At 41.7% G+C, this 25,311-nt stretch overlaps 1 protein-coding gene across 1 annotated transcript in view; it reads left to right on the top strand.

Moving 5' to 3' along the window:
- ATR (ATR serine/threonine kinase) overlaps window positions 1–25,311 on the top strand; it is a 69,406-nt gene that overhangs the window by 40,864 nt on the left and 3,231 nt on the right. Inside the window, exons 31-46 of the mRNA XM_018555625.1 lie at window positions 1,061–1,152; window positions 2,262–2,439; window positions 2,900–3,076; window positions 3,738–3,897; window positions 5,631–5,795; window positions 5,899–6,041; window positions 7,962–8,059; window positions 8,549–8,781; window positions 9,252–9,386; window positions 9,696–9,902; window positions 11,475–11,618; window positions 13,168–13,318; window positions 14,842–14,998; window positions 15,400–15,553; window positions 16,939–17,090; window positions 25,015–25,120. Of these exons, the coding sequence (XP_018411127.1) occupies window positions 1,061–1,152; window positions 2,262–2,439; window positions 2,900–3,076; window positions 3,738–3,897; window positions 5,631–5,795; window positions 5,899–6,041; window positions 7,962–8,059; window positions 8,549–8,781; window positions 9,252–9,386; window positions 9,696–9,902; window positions 11,475–11,618; window positions 13,168–13,318; window positions 14,842–14,998; window positions 15,400–15,553; window positions 16,939–17,090; window positions 25,015–25,120 (2,452 nt within the window). The remainder of the gene's footprint in view (window positions 1–1,060; window positions 1,153–2,261; window positions 2,440–2,899; window positions 3,077–3,737; window positions 3,898–5,630; window positions 5,796–5,898; window positions 6,042–7,961; window positions 8,060–8,548; window positions 8,782–9,251; window positions 9,387–9,695; window positions 9,903–11,474; window positions 11,619–13,167; window positions 13,319–14,841; window positions 14,999–15,399; window positions 15,554–16,938; window positions 17,091–25,014; window positions 25,121–25,311) is intronic.

Genomic DNA, 25,311 nt, shown 5'->3' with positions numbered 1-25,311 from the left:
AAGTTATACCTGCTTAGGGGGTAGCATACATGCCTTTTATGTACCTTTTATGTTTATATTTAGGATCAAGATAGAATACTGTATTATACACTTGTAAGTAAAGAAAAGAATTCTATAAATTATGGGATGATGTTTGTCATTGTAATGGATTCCCATGACTTATCACAAGGAATGTAAGAATAGTAATTATGGTTCCTTGTTTGTTTTATGCTTTGGCCTTATCCTTTGCTAGGTGTTTCTTTATGTGCATCTGCCACTGTCAATCTCTTCTCATCATTGATAAGCCAATATGCAGCCAATCTTTTTTCCCTTTACATATTAGTGTGATTCTGATGATATTTAAATAAATAGTAAAGGAGTTCCCAGCACAACAAAGGATGTGCATGTTAGAAGAATTTTATAAAGTTCATGTTGTATATGAAATGAGGGATATACTGTATACCCGTGTATTTGTTAGATATCTTCTAAATATTCTTTTTTTTATTTAAACCTTATTGGTACTTTAAGTACAGTACTCTGTTTTAATGATATAACACATGAGAAGATGGGAAAATAGACATTTAACTTGTACTTGGGTGAGTTGTTTTATGTAGGCCATTATGTGTATGAATCAGTCCATGTAAAACAAAGGACTGTGTCAATTTTTTTGTATAATAGTCGGACTTCCTGTCTTCCTCGTGTCTTTGGTCTAGAATTATGCATCTTACTGGTTTATTGTGTTATACCTAATTAATGGTAGTGCAGTTCTGCAGTGTAGATAATGATGAATGCATTCTTTATTTTGAAGGTGTACAGGTAACACCCTGTTCCATTAATCCCTATAGACAATGGCACTTACTGGAAGCTGCGCTAAAAGTACAGCAAGCATATATAGTTTTTCTTTTTTTTAAATGTGTATTTATGAACTGTGCCTTACATTTATTTTTTTGAATCAACAAAGTTATGAAGTTCTTTCTAATAGTGTTTGAGATTATAACCCATGTAGGCAGTGTCTCGTGCTTATATTTGGGTTTGGTGATGCACATTGAGATTTAAATATTTTACTGTACTGCTTCTCTAGGCCCGAATGGATTGCAGAACTCAACACATATAGAGTGGAGGCAGCTTGGAAACTCTCACAATGGGACCTAGTGGAGGAGTATCTGTCTGCAGGTAGCAACATAATGCTTATGTAAAAGATTCAGTGGGCTACTTACAGCCAGAACCTGTGTGATATTTCATTTAGGAAGTGCATATGCAATGAACATTTTCTGAAATGACTTAATTTCTACAACTGACCTCAAGTATATTTAAGTATTTAACTTGGTGAAGAAGATACTCTGTTCTTGAGAATTTTTGGGGGCTATGGTGATGGAGACCAGTGGTTTAAAAAATACCCTTCAATACTATGAAGTTATTAAAGAGTACAGGAAATATGAATTGAGTAAAGTGCACCTTACATGACTCCATCTCTTCCCTCCAGGCTGTGCAAGAGACCCCGAAGGGAATTTATCAAAACTGGAGCATACATAATCTGGAACCGCTGTGCATGGCAACCAATCAGCATCTCTCTTTCATTTTCAAATCTTAACTGAACAAACTGAAGAGAAAGTCTGATTGATAGCCATGCACAGCTGCTCCAGATTTTGTCTGCTCCAGTTTTGATAAATGCCCCTCCCTGTGTCTCAGAAGCCTTGTCTGCAGAGCATTGCATTCTGGCATCACTGGTCCTTTCACTTTTTCACTGTTGGCAGCTGATAGAGTAGCCAGGTGGAGAGCTCTTTAAAAATGGCTTGGGAAAACAATAAAAGTACAGTTATAGATATCGTCCGTCCGTTTTTTTACTACGGGCGGACGGCAAGAGGTTAATATATTTTGCATAAGAAAAAATCCGAGATAAAATATGTTGTAGACAAGACATTGAAGACCTCAGCAGACAGTCAGTCATTCATTCAGATCTAGGTACCAGCAAAATGTTTTACGCTGAAAGGTAGATTTGTACATTTTGCTATTATTTGGTTGGGTATACCTTTTCCTGTTTAGAATAGATGCCATCACTAAATAAATATGTTTTTTTCCATCATTATATTGTTATTGATCTAGTGCCTTGTACAAAATGTCCCTATACACTATCCCATATTATGTAAGAGAAGAAAAGTCATGATATTTACATTGATATAGAATGCTGGAAGGCACTTTGATTGTAATGATATGCAATATGTTCTATTTATCTTAGGAAGCATTGTGTATTTAAATGTAACACAGCAGATCTTCTTTAACAGATAGGAAATCTACTACCTGGAGTATTATGCTTGGGCAGCTGCTTCTCTCAGCTAAGAAGAAAGAGAGAGATGGGTTCTATGACACACTGAAAGTGGTGCGAGCAGAGCAGATTGTGCCTCTATCAGCTGCCAGCTTTGAGAGAGGCTCCTATCAACGTGGATATGAATACATTGTAAGGTACACAACAATAGTTTTATAAAATGGCTACAGTTCTTTGAATTCTAAAGTATTTTGTTCAGTTATGCTCTCTTACTATTCTAAATTACAAACTTTAAGAAGATATTAGTTATTAGATTTGTTTGTGATAGTGTGGAGAAGGGTTAACAGTTCTCTGCTCTATTTAAAACATTTGGGCTTTAGATGCATTTTAACAATTTTAAAGGCATCTGCAGATACATGGTTACATAGTATTTAGGGTTGAATAAAGACATATGTCCATCAAGTCCAACCAATATAGGTCCAAGAACCCATATGGTTCTTGCCAAACTTTGCATAATATTTTTTACTGTGGGAGTTATTAATAGTTACATTTTTCTGAAATATACAAATGTATGCTGAGACTCAGGGTATATTTAAAAATTTAGTTCTTGTGCATACTGTGATATGAAGAGTGTGGTGTTTTGTTTTCCTCCTCAAGGCTGCACATGCTCTGTGAGTTGGAGCACAGTGTGAAGATGTTATTGGAGAAATCTCTTGGTGACACGCCTACAGATTCTCTCAACTGGCAGGCACGGCTGGAAATGACACAGAATTCCTACAGGGCTAGGGAGCCCATTCTGGCGGTACGCAGGGCATTGCTGACTGTCAGCAAGAGGTAAATGATTCCACAATTCAGCAAACAGGTTCAAGAAATAAAATTAAAAAGTTCCAAAACCTAAATATCTGTAAGAAATATATTGATTCAGTAACCAACGCTACGGAGGCTAGCGGTAAGGATGAAGAAGATATAGTGCAGCATAAACTGTACATGGTCTGTGCAGAGAGCACAGTTTTGGGTGGGACCCAGCAGGTCTAATCATAACAGGGTGCCTGCAGAAAACTACAGGACAGGGGCAGAGGAGCCGTGGCCGGACCAGGAGAGCGACGAAGGTACGGGAGGCAGCTAGGAATGCAGCGGTCTGTGTACCCGCTGCCTCCGCTAACAGAGGCGCGGAGAGCAACGGGGATTTGAAGGGACACAGGCCACTGCAGCCACAGTTCTCCTAAATGTACCGGCAGCTGCCGGTACATTTAAAAGAACTGTGGACCCCGGTTTGTAAGTACGGATTGTCTGTAAGTCGGATGTCTGTAACCTGGGGACTGCCTGTACTGCACAGATCTGGAAGCAATACTCAAAGAACACCAAGATTGAAACAAGAATGCACATGCCTCTATTATTTTGTCCAGATTTCAGCTGTAATTGTTGAGTATTGTTAATTGTTGTCTGTAATCCTTCCTAAAAAACATGAATTATAACACAGTCTTGTATTATTCAGGCCTTATTACACTGATATGATTGGGGAATGTTGGCTCCAAAGTGCCCGAGTTGCACGTAAGGCGGGCCATCATCAGGCTGCATACAATGCCCTTCTCAATGCAGGAGAGACCAGGCTGCCTGAGCTTAATGTTGAACGTGCTAAGTGGCACTGGTCAAAGGTAAGCAAACTTTGATATATGCTTTCTATTATTGGTGAATGACATAGCTATTTGTGTTTGAAGTGTTTTTACCTTTTTAAAGGTGTGAACACATATTCAAAATCAGGGTTACTTCGGACCTGAGGCCTCTGTGTGCTCCCCTCAGCCAGCCTTTTGTCAGGGTGATTTCTGTTGACTGAAAACTATTTCTGACCAGCAGTACATGGTGGAAGCATGCCAGCACCTATACTTGCAGCTGAAAGTCTTCTAGAGGCATGGAGGTTACTGTAAAGAAGAGGTCTTGGGATGCTTATGCACTTTTTGCACCTTCATATAGTTAGCTACCATTATAGAGGCATTGAATGGCAAAGGATAAGTGCACCTTCAAACAAAGTGCAGATATCTGTTTTGCCCTTTTCCCCAGTTTCAGCTCTTAACCTGGCAAGCATTTGTTTAATCCCAAGTTCTTATCAGCTTTCTACCCATTTGTGGAGGAAGTTGTATAAGTAGATCTAATTGACTCCCATACCAGTAGAAGATGCATATCTGGATAAGGGGTTGGAAGCACTTTCTAGAACTCTGTTCTTGCTGGCAGAACCATGACTGACTGGACAAGCTGTTAATTCCTTGCTTATGGAACACATACATCTTTAACTGTAAACACCAGTTGTGGTGGTTTCCTGGAGGCTTCCTAGCGTCCTGTCAGTACACATGCATTATTTGGTTAAAGTGCTGGATCTTGGAACCGACGCCGAAGAAACATGATGCACATGGCCTTTGGGAGACTGTCTCTTTGATCCTACTCATGATACCATTACCAAGGACGCCACAGGTGGCAAGAGCACCCATTATACTCAGTGGAAGGAGCCTAAGGAACAGACTGCAAAGTGTTCTCCTTCTTTCCTGTTAAGAAACATCCTGGGTGTTTCTCTATTCCCGCACCCTGCGGGGGTCCCCCAACCTTGGCTCCCAATCTATCTGAAAGTCCTGGGACTTAGTCTGACAAATCCTCAGACAAGCTTTCCTTTGCTTGAAGGTGTCTGTGTTGCAGGTGGGCGACGCCAGATGGGGACCTACTCCAGGTTCAGCAGCAAATTGTACAGGTATGCCACCTGGTACAGCGTTCCTCTAGGGCAGGGATGTCCAAACTCCGGTCCTCCAGATGTGGTGAAACTACAAATCCCATGAAGCATCTCTCTCCCGGAGTCGTGGCTGTGAGAATCTTGCAAAGCCTCATGGGATTCGTAGTTCCACCACAGCTGGAGGGCCGCAGTTTGGACATCCCTGCTCTAGGGGATGCTCTGGAATCTGTCCGTGGAATCTGCACCCTGATCTATGCCTTTCCTTCCCTGGAGAAAACCCAAGCAAGCACAGCAGGGAGAACAGGCAGATAGTGACCTGGCCGGATTCAAACTCTGTTCTCTGGTACTAGGAGAGGTTATCCTGAGCTTGCCGACAGTTTTAGTGTCCAGACCTTCTGTGGGTAGCAGTATAACCCAAAGATGAGACTTCCTGTCTGTCAATGAACTCCAAGAAAATAATTTTACAGTGAATTCAATTATTTTTTTTTGGCTCTAACATGATTATGCTGTGATTATTCTGCATATGAAAGAACACATCACTGTGTTTGTTTTATTTAGTGCTTGTGAACACAAGTGTCTTACGCTGGAGTGCAAAAAAACATTGCATTCATATATTCTTGTTTCGGGTTTGACATAACATTTGTTTTTCTTTTTTATTCACATTTCTTACAGGGTGATGTGCACCAGGCCCTCATTGTTCTTCAAAAGGGAGCAGAGTTGTTTCTGTCCGATAGCAGTGAACAGCAGCTTATCCATGGCCGAGCCATGCTACTTGTGGGGCGATTCATGGAGGAGACAGCTAACTTTGAAAGTAATGCTGTGATGAAAAAATATAAAGTGAGTTCAAACTAATATAATGCTATTAGTCTGTTTACCATTTATCTCTGTCGAGCACACTGTTGTTTTGGGCTTCTTTTTCATCATTTTTTTAATGATATAGGATGTTACCAGTATGCTACCTGAATGGGAAGATGGACATTTTTACCTTGCAAAGTACTATGACAAACTGATGCCTATGGTGACTGACAACAAGATGGAAAAGCAGGGTGATCTGATCAGATATATTGTTCATCACTTTGGGAGGTAAATGTTTTTCTGTCATGCCTTGTAATTTCTGTATGTTTAGTGTGTTCTCCACATCATTTTCATTTGATGTAGTTAACATGAAAAGCCATGAAGGCCGTCTTCACTGGAAGATAACCAAGGCAATCTCCATTCAGAAATCACTGGGAGTCATTATACATTGGATGCTGGCACATTTACTGACAAAAGCTGTTCTTAATACTTTATTTTATTCTTTATGAATACAGCATAATATCTGGCATTTATAAGAAGCTGGATATCAAGAAATGTTGTTCTTTTCTTGTGGGTGATACCCTTGTACAAGGTATCGGCTCTTATGTCTTTCCTCTAAAGGAAGATATTGGTCTGGATGTTAGCTAAGTTTTTTTTTATTCAGTTTTCTTAACAGCTCTACACCCCCATATTATTCTTGGCCTCTTGCCAAGACTTTTGACCTTGCCTTTTCGTAGCCTCACTTTGCTTCATAGTGAAATATGTGAGGATAGCCGTTCATAATAGTATTCAGAAGAGAATTCAGCAAGGACTGCAAACTTGATCAGTCAAGGCTACAGTTGTGCTCATAAGTTTACATACCCCTAGCACAGTTTGTAAGATGTTCACCATTTTTAAAGAAAAAATGAGTGATGAGACCAAAGACATTTCAATTATTTTTAATGTGATATAGATTAAAACTATTGGGCATCGCAGGTTAGCATAATCATTAAACAAACCATGGCAATCAAGGAAAATAATAAAATGATCCTTTTCCTAAGTTTGCAAACCCTTCTTTCTTAATATTGTTTATTGCCCCCTTTAGCATCAATGATGGCTTACAGGCTTTTGTAATAGTTGTGAATGAGGCCCTTTATTTTCTCATGTGGTAAAAGCTGCCCATTCTTTTTGGCAAAAATCCTCCAGGTCCTGTAAATTCCTTGTCTAGCATGAACTGCATGTTTGTGATCTTTCTAAAGTAGCTCAATGACGTTAAGGTCAGGAGATTGTGATGGGCCACTCCAAACCTTTTTTTCTGCTGCAGCCACTGATGGGTTGACTTGGCCTTATGTTTCTGAACACTGTCAAGTGCGCCCCATGCGCAGCTTCTTGGCTGATGAATGCAATTTTTTTCTCTCTTATTTTCTTTTACTGTGCTGCATTTTTAATGTCATCAATTTTGACTAAATTACCTGTGCCACTGTAGCCAGAGAGTTTACCCCATAGAGCCATTCCTCTTGTAGTCAGGGCATATACTGTACCTCATAGTGCCATTCCTTTTGTAACCAGTGTACATACCACATAGTGCCATTCCTCTTGTAGTCAGGGCATATACCTCATAGTGCCATTCCTTTTGTAACCAGTGTACATACCACATTGTGCCATGCCTCTGGTAGCCAGGGCATATACCTCATAGTGCCATTCCTTTTGTAACCAGTGTACATACCACATTGTGCCATGCCTCTAGTAGCCAGGGCATATAGCTCATACTGCCATTCCTCTTGTATTCAGGGCATATACATCCTAGTACCATTCCTCTTGTAGCCAGGGCATATATGCCATAATTCCATTCCTCTAGTTGTCAGGGAATACACGTAAGGGTTACAAATAGGTTTAGTAACAAAGTGCTGTAACTATTCAATGTGCATAAATAATAAATGTGTTGCACACCTTCTGAAAAAATATTCAGATGACAGCAAATATTAATAGGTAGCACATGGCAACAAACCAATAATAGGTGGCACCTAATATTTGTTGCAATTTATATACCTCATAGTATCATTTCGCTTGTAGCAAGGGTATACGAGTATTCCCTATAGTGCCATTCCTCTTATACCCAGGGCATATACCCTATAGTGCTAGGTGCCCTAAGGAACTTGCAGAGTTTTTTATGTTGTAAGATTTTGTGGTACCTATTACACATCTGAATGTAAACTATACTTTTATTAGGTCTCTGCAATATGGAAACCAATTCATCTACCAATCAATGCCTCGAATGTTATCTCTGTGGCTTGATTTTGGAGCTAAAGTCTATGAATGGGAAAAAGGTATTATTTATCATTTATATATGTTATGTTTTTTTGCTGTTGGTTTATACATAGTTATAAAAGTGGGGAAAAAAAGATTGCTGCGGATTAAGTTTAACATTTTCCATATCCTGCTTTGTTCCAGAGGCAGATAAAACAAAACTGGCAGCTGTCACCAATTTTGCCACACATGCAAACTATACCACTGCCAGGAGTACTTACAATGGTGATTGTAACTGTATTCCTGGAGTTATTAATTGCTTTATATGCTGTTACAGCACACTTTGTAATGGACTGCTGGTTGAAATAAAAAATAAAAGATGAATAAAAGCATTATTTATTAGTATTATGAATACTAATGTTATATGTATTGCTTACGTAAAGTTACTGTGTCAGATTTTTTGTTATGATAATAAGTCCTTTAAGTTACCTTTTAAGTCAAACTGAACAATGTTCTAATCATTTACTGACTTGCACAATTTTACCATTTTGTACCATTGTTGTTTTTAGCTGGCCGTGCTGATCGCCTGCAAATGAAGAACGATTTGGTCAAAATTAACAAAGTTATAACAGACCATAAAAATTACTTGGCTCCCTACCAGTTCCTGACGGCCTTCTCTCAGTTGATCTCCAGAATCTGTCACTCTCACGATGAGGTTTTTGCAGTATTGATGGAAATTGTGGCAAAAGTGTTTGTGGCTTATCCTCAGCAAGCAATGTGGATGATGACTGCTGTGTCTAAGGTATTGTTCAATGGTGGAAAGGTCACATATATCACTGATACAGGTTTACTAAAATAGCTTTGAGAACTTATCTCTTTAGTATGGACATATTCAGCACTAATACTTAACAGAAGTTGTAACCCTTCCCTATGTAAATCAGTACACATAATGATAACAGCCCGAGGCGGTCCTTGCAGACCTTCTTCTGTGTTTTATTACATTTGTGGCATTTTCACTAAAATGAATACACATTTTTTTCAGCTCTCCCTCTCCTTTTTTTGTGTGTCCTTTTTTTGTTGTTGTACTCACACTGTCATCAGCTGATCTGTAGCGGTTGAGTTCGTTAAGGAGCAAAGAATGGCTTGCTCAACTGCCACTAAAAGTATGGTGTCAAATCCATGTAAAGATTATACATTTACCTTAGAAATTGAATATTTTTGTATGTCTCTGTTGCTGTATATTATTTGATTTTTATTGCCATATTTTCACAGTCTTCATATCCAATGCGCGTAAATAGATGCAAAGAGATACTCGATAAGGCCATTCACATAAAGCCAGCACTTGGGAAATTTATTGGAGATGCCACAAGACTTACAGATAAGCTTCTGGAGCTCTGCAACAAACCTGTGAGTTATTCTTGTTTCTGTTTAGACAGAGGAACTGATCCACCAAGGTGCACTGAAAGTAGTTATAGAGGCTAGGTGTTTTTTACCGTATTTCATTCTCTGTATTAAGGTAAAAAAATGCCCACTACCTTTGCATGCTCCCCCATATACAACTAGGTGCAGGTCACACAAACGATATTCCTCGTTTTTATGTGGGTAAATGTCCCTTCGACTGTATAAACACAATAATAACATATTTCAACTACATGAATTGCGATATTGTACTATACATACTGGTGTCATGCTATTTGTAATTTGTGCCCTGCTTAGGTGGATGGTAACACTGGCACTTTAAGCATGAGTGTCCACTTCAAACTACTAAAGAAGCTGGTGGAGGAGCCAACATTCAGTCAGATTCTTATACCGCTACAGTCCGTTATGATCCCTACACTGCCATCTACTGTGGGAAAACGTGACCATGCCAACCATGACCCCTTTCCTGGACACTGGGCATATATTGCTGGCTTTGATGATGTTGTAAGTCTACAGCTATTTAGTTTACTCCTAATAATTTTTTAACTGTTACAAATTTTATAGCGTGCAGTGTCCCTCCACAAAACATCTGCATGATAAATAAAAATATATTCTTGTTGCCTTCATTGTCGTTTTACAGACTGCATTGTGGTACTTGTTAGTCATTTATAAGAGACAAAGAATGTGTACTAATATACCAAAAAGTGTTGTTTGCCAAAGTGTACAATTTTACTTCATCCATTGTAGGTTCCAGTAAGCAATTATATTATTTGCATCTAAGGGTGCCACACACCTTATGATAATCGTGGGAAATCCCGCGATCGTACGATTATCGCAAGGTATGTGGAAGCCGTGCGACCTCTACTACTGTAAGTCTAGAAAGGATTGTCACCAGCACACCAAAAGTTTTGAAGCAAAAAGTCCTTTATTGACAAATCGCCATCCAATACAAGCGCTTTTGGGGTCTCAGCAGTACCCCTTCATCAGGCTCAGAATGAGCCTGATGAAGGGGTAGCCTGATGAAGGGGTACTGCTGAGACCAAGAAAGCGCTTGTATTGGATGGCGATTTGTCAATAAAGGACTTTTTGCTTCAAAACTTTTGGTGTGCTGGTGACAATCCTTTCTAGATCTGCATTGTTCACGGGGCCGTCCGTGGTCACTACAAGCACCCGCCTGCTTGGCAGGTTTACTACTATTCCGATAAGGAGTGCAGCTGGTTCTTGACTACATGCTCTACTACTGTAAGGTCGCACGACTTTTAACTTACGAACATGTTCGAAAACCCGCCGAGCATCTTACGATGTTCGGCGGGTGTGCAGCATGTTCGTACAATAAAAGCCGGACGGGCCGGTGTGCGCAAGCGCACACTGCCCGTTCGGCATTGCGGTCATCGGAAGCCCGCCCCTCAGGGGGGCGCGGCTTGCGATCATCGCAAGTACGATCTGCCTGTCCAAGAAAGGCAGATCATACGTTTTTTTAATTACCTTACAACCATCGCAAGACAAAAGTCTTGCGATGGTTGTAAGGTGTGTGCCCAGCATTAGAAAGATGCTGTTTTATATATTCTAGAATTGGAAGGCCTCTTGGTTCCCCTCAAAAATTGGCCAGGGTTTCATTATAATTTTCAAGTGCACATTTTAGCAATAATAGTGCTTATAATTATAAGCAAAACAATTCCAGAATATTGGAAAATCCTTGAGGTATTGAAGCAGTTTTAAGCAGATGAATGGTTGCCTGTCTCAGTCTGTGATCTGCTTCTCTCTGGCTGGTTTCTAAATGACATTTCAATGCAGCAGAACAAGGCTGTCATTGATATCCAGTATAATCTTAGCAGACACCCATAAATGCTTATAATGAAAAAACTTATGTGGCATGTTTGCGGTGGGTGGGAGGTTCCATGACCACCCAAGAGCAAGTATCTTCTTCTCCTGTCCATATAGCAGTAGAATGCAACCGCTTACAAGCTTTCCAGTATCCTGTTTGTTTTGTCAAATGTAAAAGTTTCATATTGTCTCTTACCTGTTATAACCTCACAATGTCAGAAACATGTACAGTCCTCATTTTGCTTACTGTAGGTTGAGATCTTACCATCACTCCAAAAACCCAAGAAGATTTCATTAAAAGGATCTGATGGAAAATCCTACATTATGATGTGTAAACCAAAAGATGATCTCAGGAAAGACTGCAGACTCATGGAGTTCAATTCCCTGATTAACAAGGTAAGTGTCCAAAATGACATCCAGGTAGCTGATTAAGTCAACAAGAATTGCAGTAGAAAGAATACATTTGTTTTTAGTGGGGACTTCACATACAAGTGAAATGCAAGAGGGTACAGGATAATTGAATGTATGCAAGCCAGCACTGAGGAAAACTATTGGAACCCTATTCTTTAAATATATAAATAGCAAAAGGGTAAGGACAGAACATGTAGGCCCAATAACAAACATAGAGCGGAGATTGGCTACCAGCGACAGGGAGAAAGCGAATACTTTAAACAAATTATTTTCTTCAGTTTTTACAGATGAGACGGACATGGTTAACGGCCAGGGCAGCAGCTGCAGGAACAATATTAAAAGTTTGAATGCATCTCAGTGGCTGTCGGAGAGCAGAGTAGTACAAAGGCTAGAAAGATTAAATGTATACAAATCCCCAGAACCTGATGGGTTACATCCGCAGGTACTCAAGGAACTTAACCAAGTCATAGGCAGACCACTGTACATAATAACAACACTATTTGAGACAAAATGTTTTCACTGAGAACACACGGACACAATAAGAGGTTAGAAGAGAGGGGGTTCAATCTTAGAATGCTCAAGGTTTTTTTTTTTACTTTGCGAGTAGTAAAAATATGGAATTCCTTTCCACAGGCAGTGGTATCCGCTAAAAGCGTAGATACGTTCAAGAAACTTTTAGATGACTTTCTTCAGTCACTAAATATGCAAGGATATGGGAAGTGTTAAATACACATAAATACACACACACACAATAATTTAATAATTTTATGTTCTTAAAAAGATTGCAATTATTTAGTTGAGCCTGGATGTCACTCGAGATGTCACGATTTGTCAGTGTAACAATACATATTTATGTAATGTCACATAGTTTTTCAGTTAGGCTATTTAAATATGTAAAGAACAACTCCAGACATTTAAAGAATTAACCCTTGTAGTGGGGCTACCCTTGCACTGCAAGGGTTAAGTGCTCGTTTTGGTCTAGGATCTAAAATAAATCATCAGATATACACACCTGATCCTTGGTCCTGCCACAGTGACCTCTCACCTCTGCTCCCTCTGTGGTATGTCCCTCTGCATCCTCATGTCTAATACAAGTGAATGGAAAGTGCATAGACGTGGTGAGATCAGTGGGACATAAACTGCCGAAACCTGGGACAGAAGAGACTGTTTAAAAGCCAGGTGGGACCGAGGATCAGGTGAGTATATCTTTTTTTAAATTTTAGACCCTAGTTCAAAACAAGCTCTTAACCCTCATTATATAGGTAGCCCCACTGCAAGGGTTCATTTTTTAAATGTCTGGAGATGTTTTTTAAATTGAAGACATCAGTCAGAATCTGTCTAGTCCACAACCAATAAGCTAGTTAATATGAATCTATATATAGTAACAAACTGGGAAAGATAACAATAATTTCACACACTCAGAAGATGTGCTTTGAATAAATTGAATCTCTAAATACTTCCCTGTATGTGCTGCGGATTGAAGGTCTTTACATGTGTTTTGCATGCGATGTATCTTATGTGTATGTTTCAATAGTGCCTGCGAAAGGATGCAGAGTCCCGAAGGAGAGAACTTCATATCCGGACCTATGCTGTAATTCCATTGAATGATGAGTGTGGTATAATAGAATGGGTGAATAACACAGCCGGACTGAGAAACATTCTCATCAAACTGTACAAAGAGAGAGGTCAGTGTGATAGACTCTGAATATGTTGTTATTAATTGCCGTCTGGAGACGGCAACCCGCAAATGCAGCAGTGCCGTCCGTCGGGCGGACGGCAAGAGGTTAAGTATATTAGTCTAGTGTGTTTTTCATCAGTCAGTTATTTTATGGGTTTTATATTTACAGTTTAATTTGACGATTTGTTTTATATACCCACATGATCTGTATGCTAAGAGATAAAAGTGAGCAGGACCTAAGCATGGATAAATCAGCCATAGCTAACTTGTTTTTAAAGGTACAGGTTCTGGAGATTTCATCCTAATAATGACTTTGTTACCTAGTGAGTCACTGACCATGAAACATCTGAGCATTCATCCTGTATACTTTCTCCCAATCAGTCACCTATTCGGTAATAAAGCTCAGAACTACAAATCAGATGTTCTCAGCTCTCGGCATATTTTCTGAGATCAGTGTCAATCTAGGTGCAGCAATGCCCAGTAATTTTGTAACCTTACAGGGTAACTAGGGATCTGGAAAGGTTATTGTTACTGAAAGGGTTAAGGGGTGGTTAAAATTATAGTTCGGATTTAGAAAATTAATCTAGTTCTAGGGGTTCAGGTTACTTGTGTTAAGGGTTCATTTTAATGGTTAGGTTAATGTTGGGGTCATGTAAGGTTTACATTTTACAGCTGTGTTTTAAAGGGTTAATGTCATGTCTTACGCTAAAGCCCATTTCCACCTTTTGCAGAGGTATTTTTTAGAAAAACATGAAGCAGGAATATGTAGTTGCTGTATATGAACTTTCATTTTTTGTTAGCTTTCCTCTTAATACCCTAATGGAAATGGCCGCCGCTGTACAAGCAATCTGTGTAAATTACAGCTGAGCTCTCTCTTAGCTCTCGATCCCCCATTCATTAGTATTCATAGTGGCAACCCCCTCCTGGACAGTGTATTGTGTGCAAAGGCAGAGCGGGTGTTTAGTGATCGTGCTACACAGAATCACAGGGAGGGGGGCGGCTTTATAATCTGACCCCGGTGTCACACTCAGTTTCTTGTGATGATAAATTAAAATTTTTAGGCTTAAGGCCTAATAAAAAGTTCAGTAAAAAATGAAGAAAGCCTGCAGTGTGATTCATGAAAATGTGCACATGTGTACAACATCACGGCACCTCTACATTACCACAATAAATGCTAATCACTTACAAAGATGGACATGGACTTTAAGGTTTATGGTTTTGTTGAGGGGGAAAAAAATGATCAGCATTGAAATTAACGAATCATCATGACAGCTTCTCACTGGTACCCTTTAAATGGGAATTTGCCTTATAATTGAATTGCAAAAACATAAGTTCTAAATAACATAATAATAATAGCTTCCCTATAAGATTATGCTTAGACTACATAGAGAGAAATGACTTCTCCCGGGCTTATCTTTCTATTACAGCTCTTGTCATATCTCACCGACAAACAATTGGAGAACTTTGCTAGTGATCACCAACAAGGCAATACATTGATGCAAGCTATGCTGCTCTGTTTTTTCCCCCCAGCCATATACATGAGTGGGAAAGAACTTCGCCAGTGTATGTTGCCTAAGACTGCTCCCTTGCAGGAGAAGCTGAAGATATTTAGGGAGACCCTCCTGCCTCGCCACCCACCTGTATTCCATGAGTGGATTTTAAGGACATTTCCTGACCCAACATCATGGTGAGTATTTGTAGATATGTGGTGTGATGCTATTGGTTATTAGCAACCACCTTATTACATGGTTTAGTCCAATAGGAGGTCACTATTACCAGGCAAACTATTGACCAGGCTTAGTTTTTCTTCACTTGGAATACCATTTTCTTTACTTAGTACAATTTTCTTCAACAGTACTCAATTGTAAACTGCAACAGCCATCACTATTTCACTGATATGTTTCTATATACAGGGATGGTTCAAAGGACACCTGAAAACATTTATCTTGGCATTTGTATTATCTAGATATGAGTGCTAACCGAGCGAAGACATTAATGAACATATTTGTACCAGAAATATTAACTTTATAAAGCTTATGGGGACTAATCTATGAAGATATTATAATGGAACTGTAAAAATGTTTCTAGGTACAACAGCAGATCAGCGTATTGCCGCTCCACAGCTGTGATGTCCATGGTTGGCTATATCTTAGGCCTTGGAGATCGCCATGGAGAGAATATTCTATTTGATTCCCTCACAGGAGAGTGTGTCCATGTGGATTTCAACTGTCTCTTTAACAAGGTACACAGGCATAAATAGCAAAGTATGAACAGAGTCTACGAATGTTAAGGGTAAATGACCGCTTATCTGTTTTATAGGATTGTCTGCTATTAGAGACTGATCAGATCAATAATAATCTATAATATAGCCAAGTCATGAAAAGAATCTATAAATGTTGCTGGTAAATGACTGCTTATCTGTCTTATAGGATTTTCTGCTATTCGAGATTGATCAGATCAATAATAATCTATTATATAGCCAAGTCATTAAAGTAATATGAGTTTAGTAGTAATTGTATATAACACATAGGATCATTTACTGTCTACTACTGTAAAATACTAAACATATTAGGATTCAGTAGGGCATTTCATGTTTGCATCAATACACAAAGCTTCAGACTAGAAGCAGTTTTAATGGTCACAGTAGGACTGCAGCTAACGATTATTTTCATAATCGATTAGTTGCCCGATTATTTTTTCAATTAGTTGCATGAAAAATACTCTCTCTCTCTCCTCCCTCCCTTCCTCCCCCTCCCTAAATTGTCATTCGACCCCCGAAGGGGTCCCGACCCACAGGTTGAGAACCACTGCTCTAGATGGATATTGTTATTAGGAGTGGGATATAACTTATGTAAGTTCAATATAGAAGTACATATTTATATTTAGGTTTTGACCCATAGATACCCTTTAAAACTGTCATGTTCATCAAAATGTGTAAACTAACATTCATTGCAAAATGCAGACAACTTTTTATTCTTGTCTTAAGATCAGTACGTTTGTGCCGTGCAAGGAAATTAAGTGGAAATTAAGCCTCTACTGATGCTAAACTCAATCTGCTGTGATTCAGCTGTCAGGTAGCACAGCCATTTGTATGACATGGGCTGACTTTACCCTGAAAGAGGGCAGTGCTTAATGTCCGATCCTCCCAAGCACAAAGGAAGTGATTGGTAGACCAGCTCAGGTACTTGGTGCCTGCACTTTTTTCGGTAATGTTAGTTTATACACCTTGGTGGACATGACAGGTTAAGTTTAGGAACTATGACATTACAGTGATATCACATAAAGAACACTTGTAATGTGTGGCATAAAAGTGAGGAGTACATTGCCTTTGCCGAGTGCTATGCAAGCAGTCTACTGTCACTGCTGCATTCTTTTGGCATCAATCGGCACTAGCACTCCAGATTGGCTGTTGGGTCTGCATGCATGGTGTCTAAATGGAAACCTGTGGCCCTGTCATTTCATAACTAATCCCTCACAAATACATTGCAATGGCAGAGATCCCAGTACTTTGAGAAGACGCTTTGTATAAGGTCTTTAGAGCCTTGTCCCAAATGACGTTCTAAAGATTATAATGTTTTATATGAATTATCTTGTGATACATATTGATAAGCTGTATGTTTCTATTAGGGTGAAACATTTGAAGTTCCTGAAATTGTTCCATTCCGGCTGACACATAACATGGTTAATGGGATGGGTCCTATGGGCACAGAAGGTCTTTTTAGACGTGCCTGTGAAGTCACCATGAGACTGATGAGAGACCAGAGAGAACCACTTATGAGGTAAATGTGATTTTACCCATGATAAAGATTTACCTTCTTTTGTTTTGTATGTAGATGATGAGCTGGCACACTGCCATATCCTTGAAGATGTTCATGCTGATGCTTACACTTGATGTGTACAAACTTATCTTGAAGGAGATTGCAGTGTTCCATTATCTACATCGAGGGGTAAAGCATGTATTGGACTTTTGCAGTGCGTTTTCCTTCTTTTTCTGTTGCTAATGTTCTTTTGGTTGCAAACTCATGTTTTCTGGATATTTATTTAATAATCCATGAAAAATACACCTTTTAAATAGGTTGGGAAAAAAAAACTACTCACTCTTGCTATTAGACTCTCACACTGAGCACTTTATCGCGCGATATCGCTCTGTGTACTAAGTCCAATGCATGTCAATGGAGCTGTTCCCATTTACAGCTCCATGCTGCCTGTAGCTAGTCACTGTCGCATGGCCCTTTTTTCGCGGGGATGCCGCGCGATTGTACTCAGCCCAATACGAAAATTTGCACGATATGGCGTGGAAAATGACAATCGCGCGACAAACCCGCGATTTGCAATATCACAAGTGTGAATGGGGCCTTAGACCTTTCTGCTGCTTTTGACACTGTGGACCACCTGCTCCTCCTCAAAAAACTCCACTCGCTTGGCCTACAAGACTCTGCTCTCTTGTGGTTCTCCTCCTACCTATCTAAGCGCTCCTTTAGTGTCACCTACAAATCTAACTCCTCCTCTTTCTGTTGGTGTCCCCCCAGGGCTCTGTCCTTGGACCCCTCCTCTTCTCTATCTATACTTCCTTCCTTGGTCAGTTAATAACCTCACATGGCTTCCAATACCATCTCTATGCCGATGACACTCAAATATATCTTTCTACTCCACAACTCTCCCCCTCAGTGTCCTTGTGTGTCACTAATCTACTATCCGACATATCCGTCTTGATGTCGCAACACTTCTTAAAACTCAACCTTTCAAAAACTGAGCTCATGATATTTCCTCCCGCCCTTGCACCTTCCCCCAACTTTTCCCTTGAGATTGATAACACAACCATCCATCCCTCCCCTCATAGGATACAATTCAAAATATTAACAACCACTTACAAAGCCATCCACAACTCTGTCCCCAGATATATCTCAAGGACTTCACTAGAGTCTCTCCCATCCTCTGGAACTCTTTGTTGAGGGTAACCATACTGCTGATGCGGCCCCCGATGAATTTGAGTTTGCCACCCCTGCCTTAAGACATCTCTTCAGGGAAGCCTATCCCACGTCAACCTAACTACTCACTAGACAATTCATCCCTACACAGCTACCTCCTCATGTATTACTTCCCCCCTCCCTTTTAGATTGTAAGCCCACGGGGGCAGGGCCCTCCTTACCATCTTGTCTTGAATTGTATTGTGATTGTAATGTCTTCCTTATACTGTAAAGCGCTGCGCAAACTGTTGGCGCTATATAAATCCTGTATTATACTGTTTGTTTACCATTTCTAAATAATAGTAATTATTTGACAATCATGTTGGACTGTTCTTGGTAAGCAGAGCATAAATATAGTGGCCATATACCATAAATGAAAGATTTGATGACAAACTTGCCATGCTCTTACCCAGCATTTCTCATTTAACAATTGTTGTCTCTTACAATAGAGTTTTTGTATTCTAATGTACATTATCCCGAATTGTTTTGGTTTCCCCAGACCCTAAGTCTTCCTACGGTGGTAGGATCCTATGTTGCAGAATACTATACCAATTTTTCTTTACACTACTCATTATAAAGGAGTTCCGGATGATTGCACCTATTAAGGTGCTTATCTCTCATTTAACCTGTCTCTTCACAGAAGTTTTGACCTACATGGTAGTCTAAAACATCAGTTCCTCTTATTCTTTTTCAGAATGTGGAAATGACTATACTGCGCCCGTAACAATTTCTGATGGAACCTTTTTTTCCAAGGGCACTTAGTGCAAGAAGCAGATCCTTGCTCTACAATCCTCATATGCAATCTGTTCTCTGGATTTGGTCTTCTGGACATATACAGGATACTTTCCTGTATACCTTTTCAGGGTCTGTGGAATTGCTAAGACTTTTTTCCAAGTTATAATACTTGGCTAGGTTACTTTTGCTTTGCTCTTCCTCTTGATGGACTTCTTCATTCAGAAGTATCCCCTAGTACGATTTTCCAAAATTGACATTTCTTGGTCATTCTCTCATCTCACATTCTTCTTTAGCTGTAAGTTCTCCTCTATGAAGGTGCCAGAACTCCCCTTCTTAGTCAGGGCAACCTTATTCCCCAGCTGGACTCCCTTTTAGTATGTCATTCATCTCCACACTATTTCCATAGTGTCGAATCCCTTTATCAACGTGTCTCTCCCTAGTCGGTGAGAGCTCTACTCAAAGGTGATCTCTTCTCCTGCCAGTTATAATTAATCTCTTATGTTGTACATGCCCTGAACTCAATAAATTCACTGGGAATGTCATGTTGTTAATCTGCTGGGTTTCCTCAAGAGGAAGGAGTAATCCTGAAGGTCCCTTTGGGGACCTGTGTTTTTAGAGACCTTCTTTTTTTTATTCAAGGAGAAAGTTTTCTAGTATTTACTCTAGGATTACATCCCTTTGCTCCTCAATTAATACTTTTTCCTACACCTGCAGGACTATGTTCTGACAAGAGATTTACTGCAGTTGGTTAGACAGATTCTATTCTCTTTCTCCTACTTCTTGCCTATTCTCCCTTTTTAAGTTACCTTACCACCTCCCCTTTTCCTTTATGGACTTGTTGGTAGTATTATTAAATAACCTTTTTATTACATTGCCGGGATCTTCATCTCGCTGAAGTCAAATTATTTTCCTTTCCCTGAAGTCAAGGGTTAGGTACTGTATGCTTAAAAGAGAATTATGACCTAATGCCAAATAAATATACTCCTTACCTTTACTCTATTAGCAGTGTTCCTGATTTCCAAAGTCACAGCACATCCGAGATAAACTCATCACAAAATACAGAAACGGCCGCCTGCAGTCCTGCTCCAAGCTCCTTTCCTCTTAGGGGGCGTTGACAGTTAATGGAGCCCGCCCACAGATTTTCTTTAAAAAAAAAAAAATCTAAGTGATGGGACTGGCAGCGGCAAGTCATGGTAAGAACCGCTGACAGTCTCCCCGCTCGTTCCCCTCTCTCTCTCCCCGCTCGTTCCTCTCTCTTTCTCCCCGCTCGTTCCTCTCTTTCTCCCCGCTCGTTCCTCTCTTTCTCCCCGCTCGTTCCCCTCTCTTTCTCCCCGCTCGTTTCCTTCTCTTTCTCCCCGCTCGTTCCCCTCTCTTTCTCCCCGCTCTTTTCCCCTTCTCCCCCCCCCCCCCTCTCCCTCTCCCCCCCTCTCTCTCTTTCCCCCCTTCTCACTCCCGCTCCTCTCCCTCTCCCCCCCTCTCTCTCTTTCCCCCCTTCTCACTCCCGCTCCTCTCCCTCTCCCCCCCTCTCTCTCTTTCCCCCCTTCTCACTCCCGCTCCTCTCCCTCTCCCCCCCTCTCTCTCTTTCCCCCCTTCTCACTCCCGCTCCTCTCCCTCTCCCCCCCTCTCTCTCTTTCCCCCCTTCTCACTCCCGCTCCTCTCCCTCTCCCCCCCTCTCTCTCTTTCCCCCCTTCTCACTCCCGCTCCTCTCCCTCTCCCCCCCTCTCTCTCTTTCCCCCCTTCTCACTCCCGCTCCTCTCCCTCTCCCCCCCTCTCTCTCTTTCCCCCCTTCTCACTCCCGCTCCTCTCCCTCTCCCCCCCTCTCTCTCTTTCCCCCCTTCTCACTCCCGCTCCTCTCCCTCTCCCCCCCTCTCTCTCTTTCCCCCCTTCTCACTCCCGCTCCTCTCCCTCTCCCCCCCTCTCTCTCTTTCCCCCCTTCTCACTCCCGCTCCTCTCCCTCTCCCCCCCTCTCTCTCTTTCCCCCCTTCTCACTCCCGCTCCTCTCCCTCTCCCCCCCTCTCTCTCTTTCCCCCCTTCTCACTCCCGCTCCTCTCCCTCTCCCCCCCTCTCTCTCTTTCCCCCCTTCTCACTCCCGCTCCTCTCCCTCTCCCCCCCTCTCTCTCTTTCCCCCCTTCTCACTCCCGCTCCTCTCCCTCTCCCCCCCTCTCTCTCTTTCCCCCCTTCTCACTCCCGCTCCTCTCCCTCTCCCCCCCTCTCTCTCTTTCCCCCCTTCTCACTCCCGCTCCTCTCCCTCTCCCCCCCTCTCTCTCTTTCCCCCCTTCTCACTCCCGCTCCTCTCCCTCTCCCCCCCTCTCTCTCTTTCCCCCCTTCTCACTCCCGCTCCTCTCCCTCTCCCCCCCTCTCTCTCTTTCCCCCCTTCTCACTCCCGCTCCTCTCCCTCTCCCCCCCTCTCTCTCTTTCCCCCCTTCTCACTCCCGCTCCTCTCCCTCTCCCCCCCTCTCTCTCTTTCCCCCCTTCTCACTCCCGCTCCTCTCCCTCTCCCCCCCTCTCTCTCTTTCCCCCCTTCTCACTCCCGCTCCTCTCCCTCTCCCCCCCTCTCTCTCTTTCCCCCCTTCTCACTCCCGCTCCTCTCCCTCTCCCCCCCTCTCTCTCTTTCCCCCCTTCTCACTCCCGCTCCTCTCCCTCTCCCCCCCTCTCTCTCTTTCCCCCCTTCTCACTCCCGCTCCTCTCCCTCTCCCCCCCTCTCTCTCTTTCCCCCCTTCTCACTCCCGCTCCTCTCCCTCTCCCCCCCTCTCTCTCTTTCCCCCCTTCTCACTCCCGCTCCTCTCCCTCTCCCCCCCTCTCTCTCTTTCCCCCCTTCTCACTCCCGCTCCTCTCCCTCTCCCCCCCTCTCTCTCTTTCCCCCCTTCTCACTCCCGCTCCTCTCCCTCTCCCCGCTCCTTCCCCCCTCTCTCTCCCCGCTCTTTCCCCCCTCTCTCTCCCCGCTCTTTCCCCCTCTCTCTCTCCCCGCTCTTTCCATCTCTCTCCCTCCTCTCTCTCTCCCTGCAGCCGTTGCCATCGTAACAACTATTAATCAGATGCTTGTCAGCTTGTTTCTCTTTGTAAACAAGCCGGCAGGCATCCCTAGTGATAACATTCACCATATATGGGCTTGCACAGAGGACGGGGACGTGGAGGCAGGGAGAGAGCTGTGGGGACAGAGCTTGCACATACCCATCTATCTGTGGATGTGCAGCAGCTCACAAGAAGCGCCGCCAGTCAAAGTGGCCAGAGATCAGTGGGGAGGATCCTGACAAAATTGTCGGAATCTCTCCTCATTGTGGTGCTTAGCCCCTCCCATCATTTTAAAGAAGCAACTACAGGCTTAGAGTGCATTTTGGATTAAATGAGTACATTTTGGATTACAATATTTACTCCTTCAGCCTAAAAAAGCCAAAAATTAAGATTTTTTACAAGTTTAAACAGACTCCCGGCGGCAAAAGTCGCCGGGAGTCTGTTTAAACATCCCCGATGCTGGCGACGTACACTGTACATCGTCAGTCACGAAGGGGTTAAGCCTTTTTTCTTTTTCTGTTGACCACATTGCTAATTGATCAAGTTCCCGTACTATTGCAGGTTTCACTGTTACAGTTCTTAGGTACAGTCTTTCTCCTTGAATTCACATCCTATTGGTCTAACATTATCTACTATTCCTGTGTTCCTCAACAGACAATAGAATAAAAGGGGTTATTGTATTTACCATAAAATTTGTATCTTGGAGTTTTCTGAGGACACAGGTCCCACCCCTCTGTTTTTGGCCTTATGCATGGCTTTCTCACAAAAGTCTTAACATTTGTAGGTGGGATTATACAGAGGCTGGTTTAAAGGAGAACAATGGGATGAGTGAAATACACTCATTCACAAAGTTAGCCGACGTGAGAAACTGCAGCTTTCACACGTTGGCTTTATAGATCTAGAACTAAGCAATCACAAATCGCTGCTCTCCACAGGCATTCTCCCCTCTCTGTTTCTCCAGCGCTGGCTGGAGGGATAGAAAGGGGAGGGAGCAGACACAGCGGGTTCTGTCTATAGAGAGGCAGAGCCAGCTGGCAATCAGGCAGCGGAGTAGATCCCGACTGCAGCGTGGCTCTGTGCTGTCAGCTATTTCACGCTATATGAGAAGTTTTGGGTCACAAGAGTACATTAGGAAATGTCCTCCTGTGACCCTAAAGAGAACTACGGCCAAAAAAGGTTTGGCCATAGTTCTCTTTTATTGTGTTTTGTTTACCAGTATCCCAAATGGCAGCATTTTGTTAATATTAATGACTGTATTTAACATGGGTTATCACAGATTAAGCACATCTAGGGTTGTTAGTTTTGTGGGGGGTTTTTCTATATGTTTTAAGAGAAGAAAAGAGTGTGACCCTTTCCTAGACAAAACCTGCCAGGCATATGGGACAGTGTGTCCATAGCAAGTGTGCAGCAAGCACATATCCTTATCGTCGGGGAGGCAATTTAAGAGGTTATCCAAAAAGAGGGTACCTTCTCCCAAAGTGGCAGTGCCCAAAGCTGATAGGGATGAAGCATTTTATCACCCATAGTGCCCAGGAGAGGGTGCTAACAAGGGGGAGAATGCTCATGTTCCATCTACCCACATAGGTGTTATACTTCCCCTGGTGAACTGGTTTTAGAAGTCCTTTGGACCATTATTGCGCATGTAGGTTTGAAAAAGCAAAATTACAAAAATATTACATGCTTGCAAAATAAATTCAGTGTTCTTGTTTTAACTAATATCTTCAAGGTTCCAGAAGTATCTAAAATGTCCCCCAGTCAGTCTTCTGTGGCGCAGGATCCTAAAAGAGGGCGCAAAAGATCCTCTTGGTGTAGGAGTAACGGGGATTCCGCCATTGCAATGTTTTTTAGTGAGCAGGGAATTTTGTGGAGATGTGTCCCTACTATTCTCCATGACAGCACTGACTACAATTCCATATTTGATATGCATATTAATTAATCATGTATGCTTGCTAAGGGAACAAATGCACATAATGTGCTGGTTTGTTTAAGGGAGTGGAATGCTTTTGGTTTTCTTAATCTTTTTACTTAAATAAAAATGTAATTTAATCCTTCCACTTCTGACACTAAGTAAAATCACAGAAATATGGAGATTTCAGGCTGGCAAATCCAATGGCAGGGTTAAAGCCTGTCTTTACAGCCATTATCTGGCTATTCACAGGCCTTGATATTTGCTGGTGCACATTCACCCTATTATAAATACCCCTTAGATATAGATGGTGTTATCCTGCGTAAATGGCAGGTGAGGGCAGCCATTTCTGAGTTTTTTGAAGGTTGGAGCTCTGAGGCTGTCATCATTATCCTTCCTTTACTAAGTGTGGTCTTATTTAGAAAACTTCACTAGCTGCAGGTCAGTAACTTAGTAAGTAGAGAAGGAAATAGAATGTTGACAGGCCAAAGCATGCACTTTAAATATCTAGTCTGCAAGTGTAGCTCTCGTATGTCTAACCTGCTAGTTTCCCCTAAAGAAATGCCAATGTCTTCTACACTGAGAGATGTGTATGTGGCTGTTGAACACTGGCCCTTTAGTTGACATATGACTAAAAATAAATTTTACACACACTACAAAAACTTTCATTAGGACCACATTCTGAATTCTTTTAATCCAGATGATACTAAATTGTGGGGTTCTAAAACCAGTCATTTATAGCAAAAATAATAATAATAATTTAAAAAAAAAAAGGCTATTCTCCAGTTTAAATGTGAAGATACATTGCTGTGCTAGAACACAGTCAAAGCTTTTGCTTATCAATATGTGTGTCTGCCATTGTATCCTGTGGCCATTCTTGTGTGATTAAAATGTTCCTAAACTTAACTAAAAGTTACATTACTTACAGCAAATTCCTATCATTTTCTCCTATGTATTTTGGCAGCCCAGAAAATAGTGCTCATAATTAGATATTACACCAATGATTAGAACAACATTGAATAATGCTTCCTTCCTATATACTGTATATTAAAGCATAACAAGCACATTACCATTGTTTTCCAGTGTACTCAAACCATTCTTACATGATCCGTTGGTGGAATGGAGCAAGCCTGCTCGCGGGGGTACGAAAGTTCAAGCTAATGAGACTGGAGAAGTTATAAATGAAAAGGTTTGTACAGTGTTGCTGAAGATGTCCATATGCCAACAGGGAAGATCTTGTATGAATATGTATGTAATGCTTATACAGGCAGTACCCGGGTTACGAATACGCTGCCCCCCTTACCTCCGCTGATGTCCTGGCCTCCTCTTCTGCCGATCCGTCGGCTTCCCCGGTCCGGACGATCCTCCGCTCTCCTGGTC

Source organism: Nanorana parkeri, unplaced genomic scaffold (genome assembly GCF_000935625.1).
Source record: "Nanorana parkeri isolate BGI_ZX_2015 unplaced genomic scaffold, ASM93562v1 scaffold205, whole genome shotgun sequence".
NCBI lineage: Eukaryota > Metazoa > Chordata > Amphibia > Anura > Dicroglossidae > Nanorana > Nanorana parkeri.
Note: the sequence above shows the minus strand (reverse complement) of the source record. Positions and strands in the feature narration are given on the sequence as shown.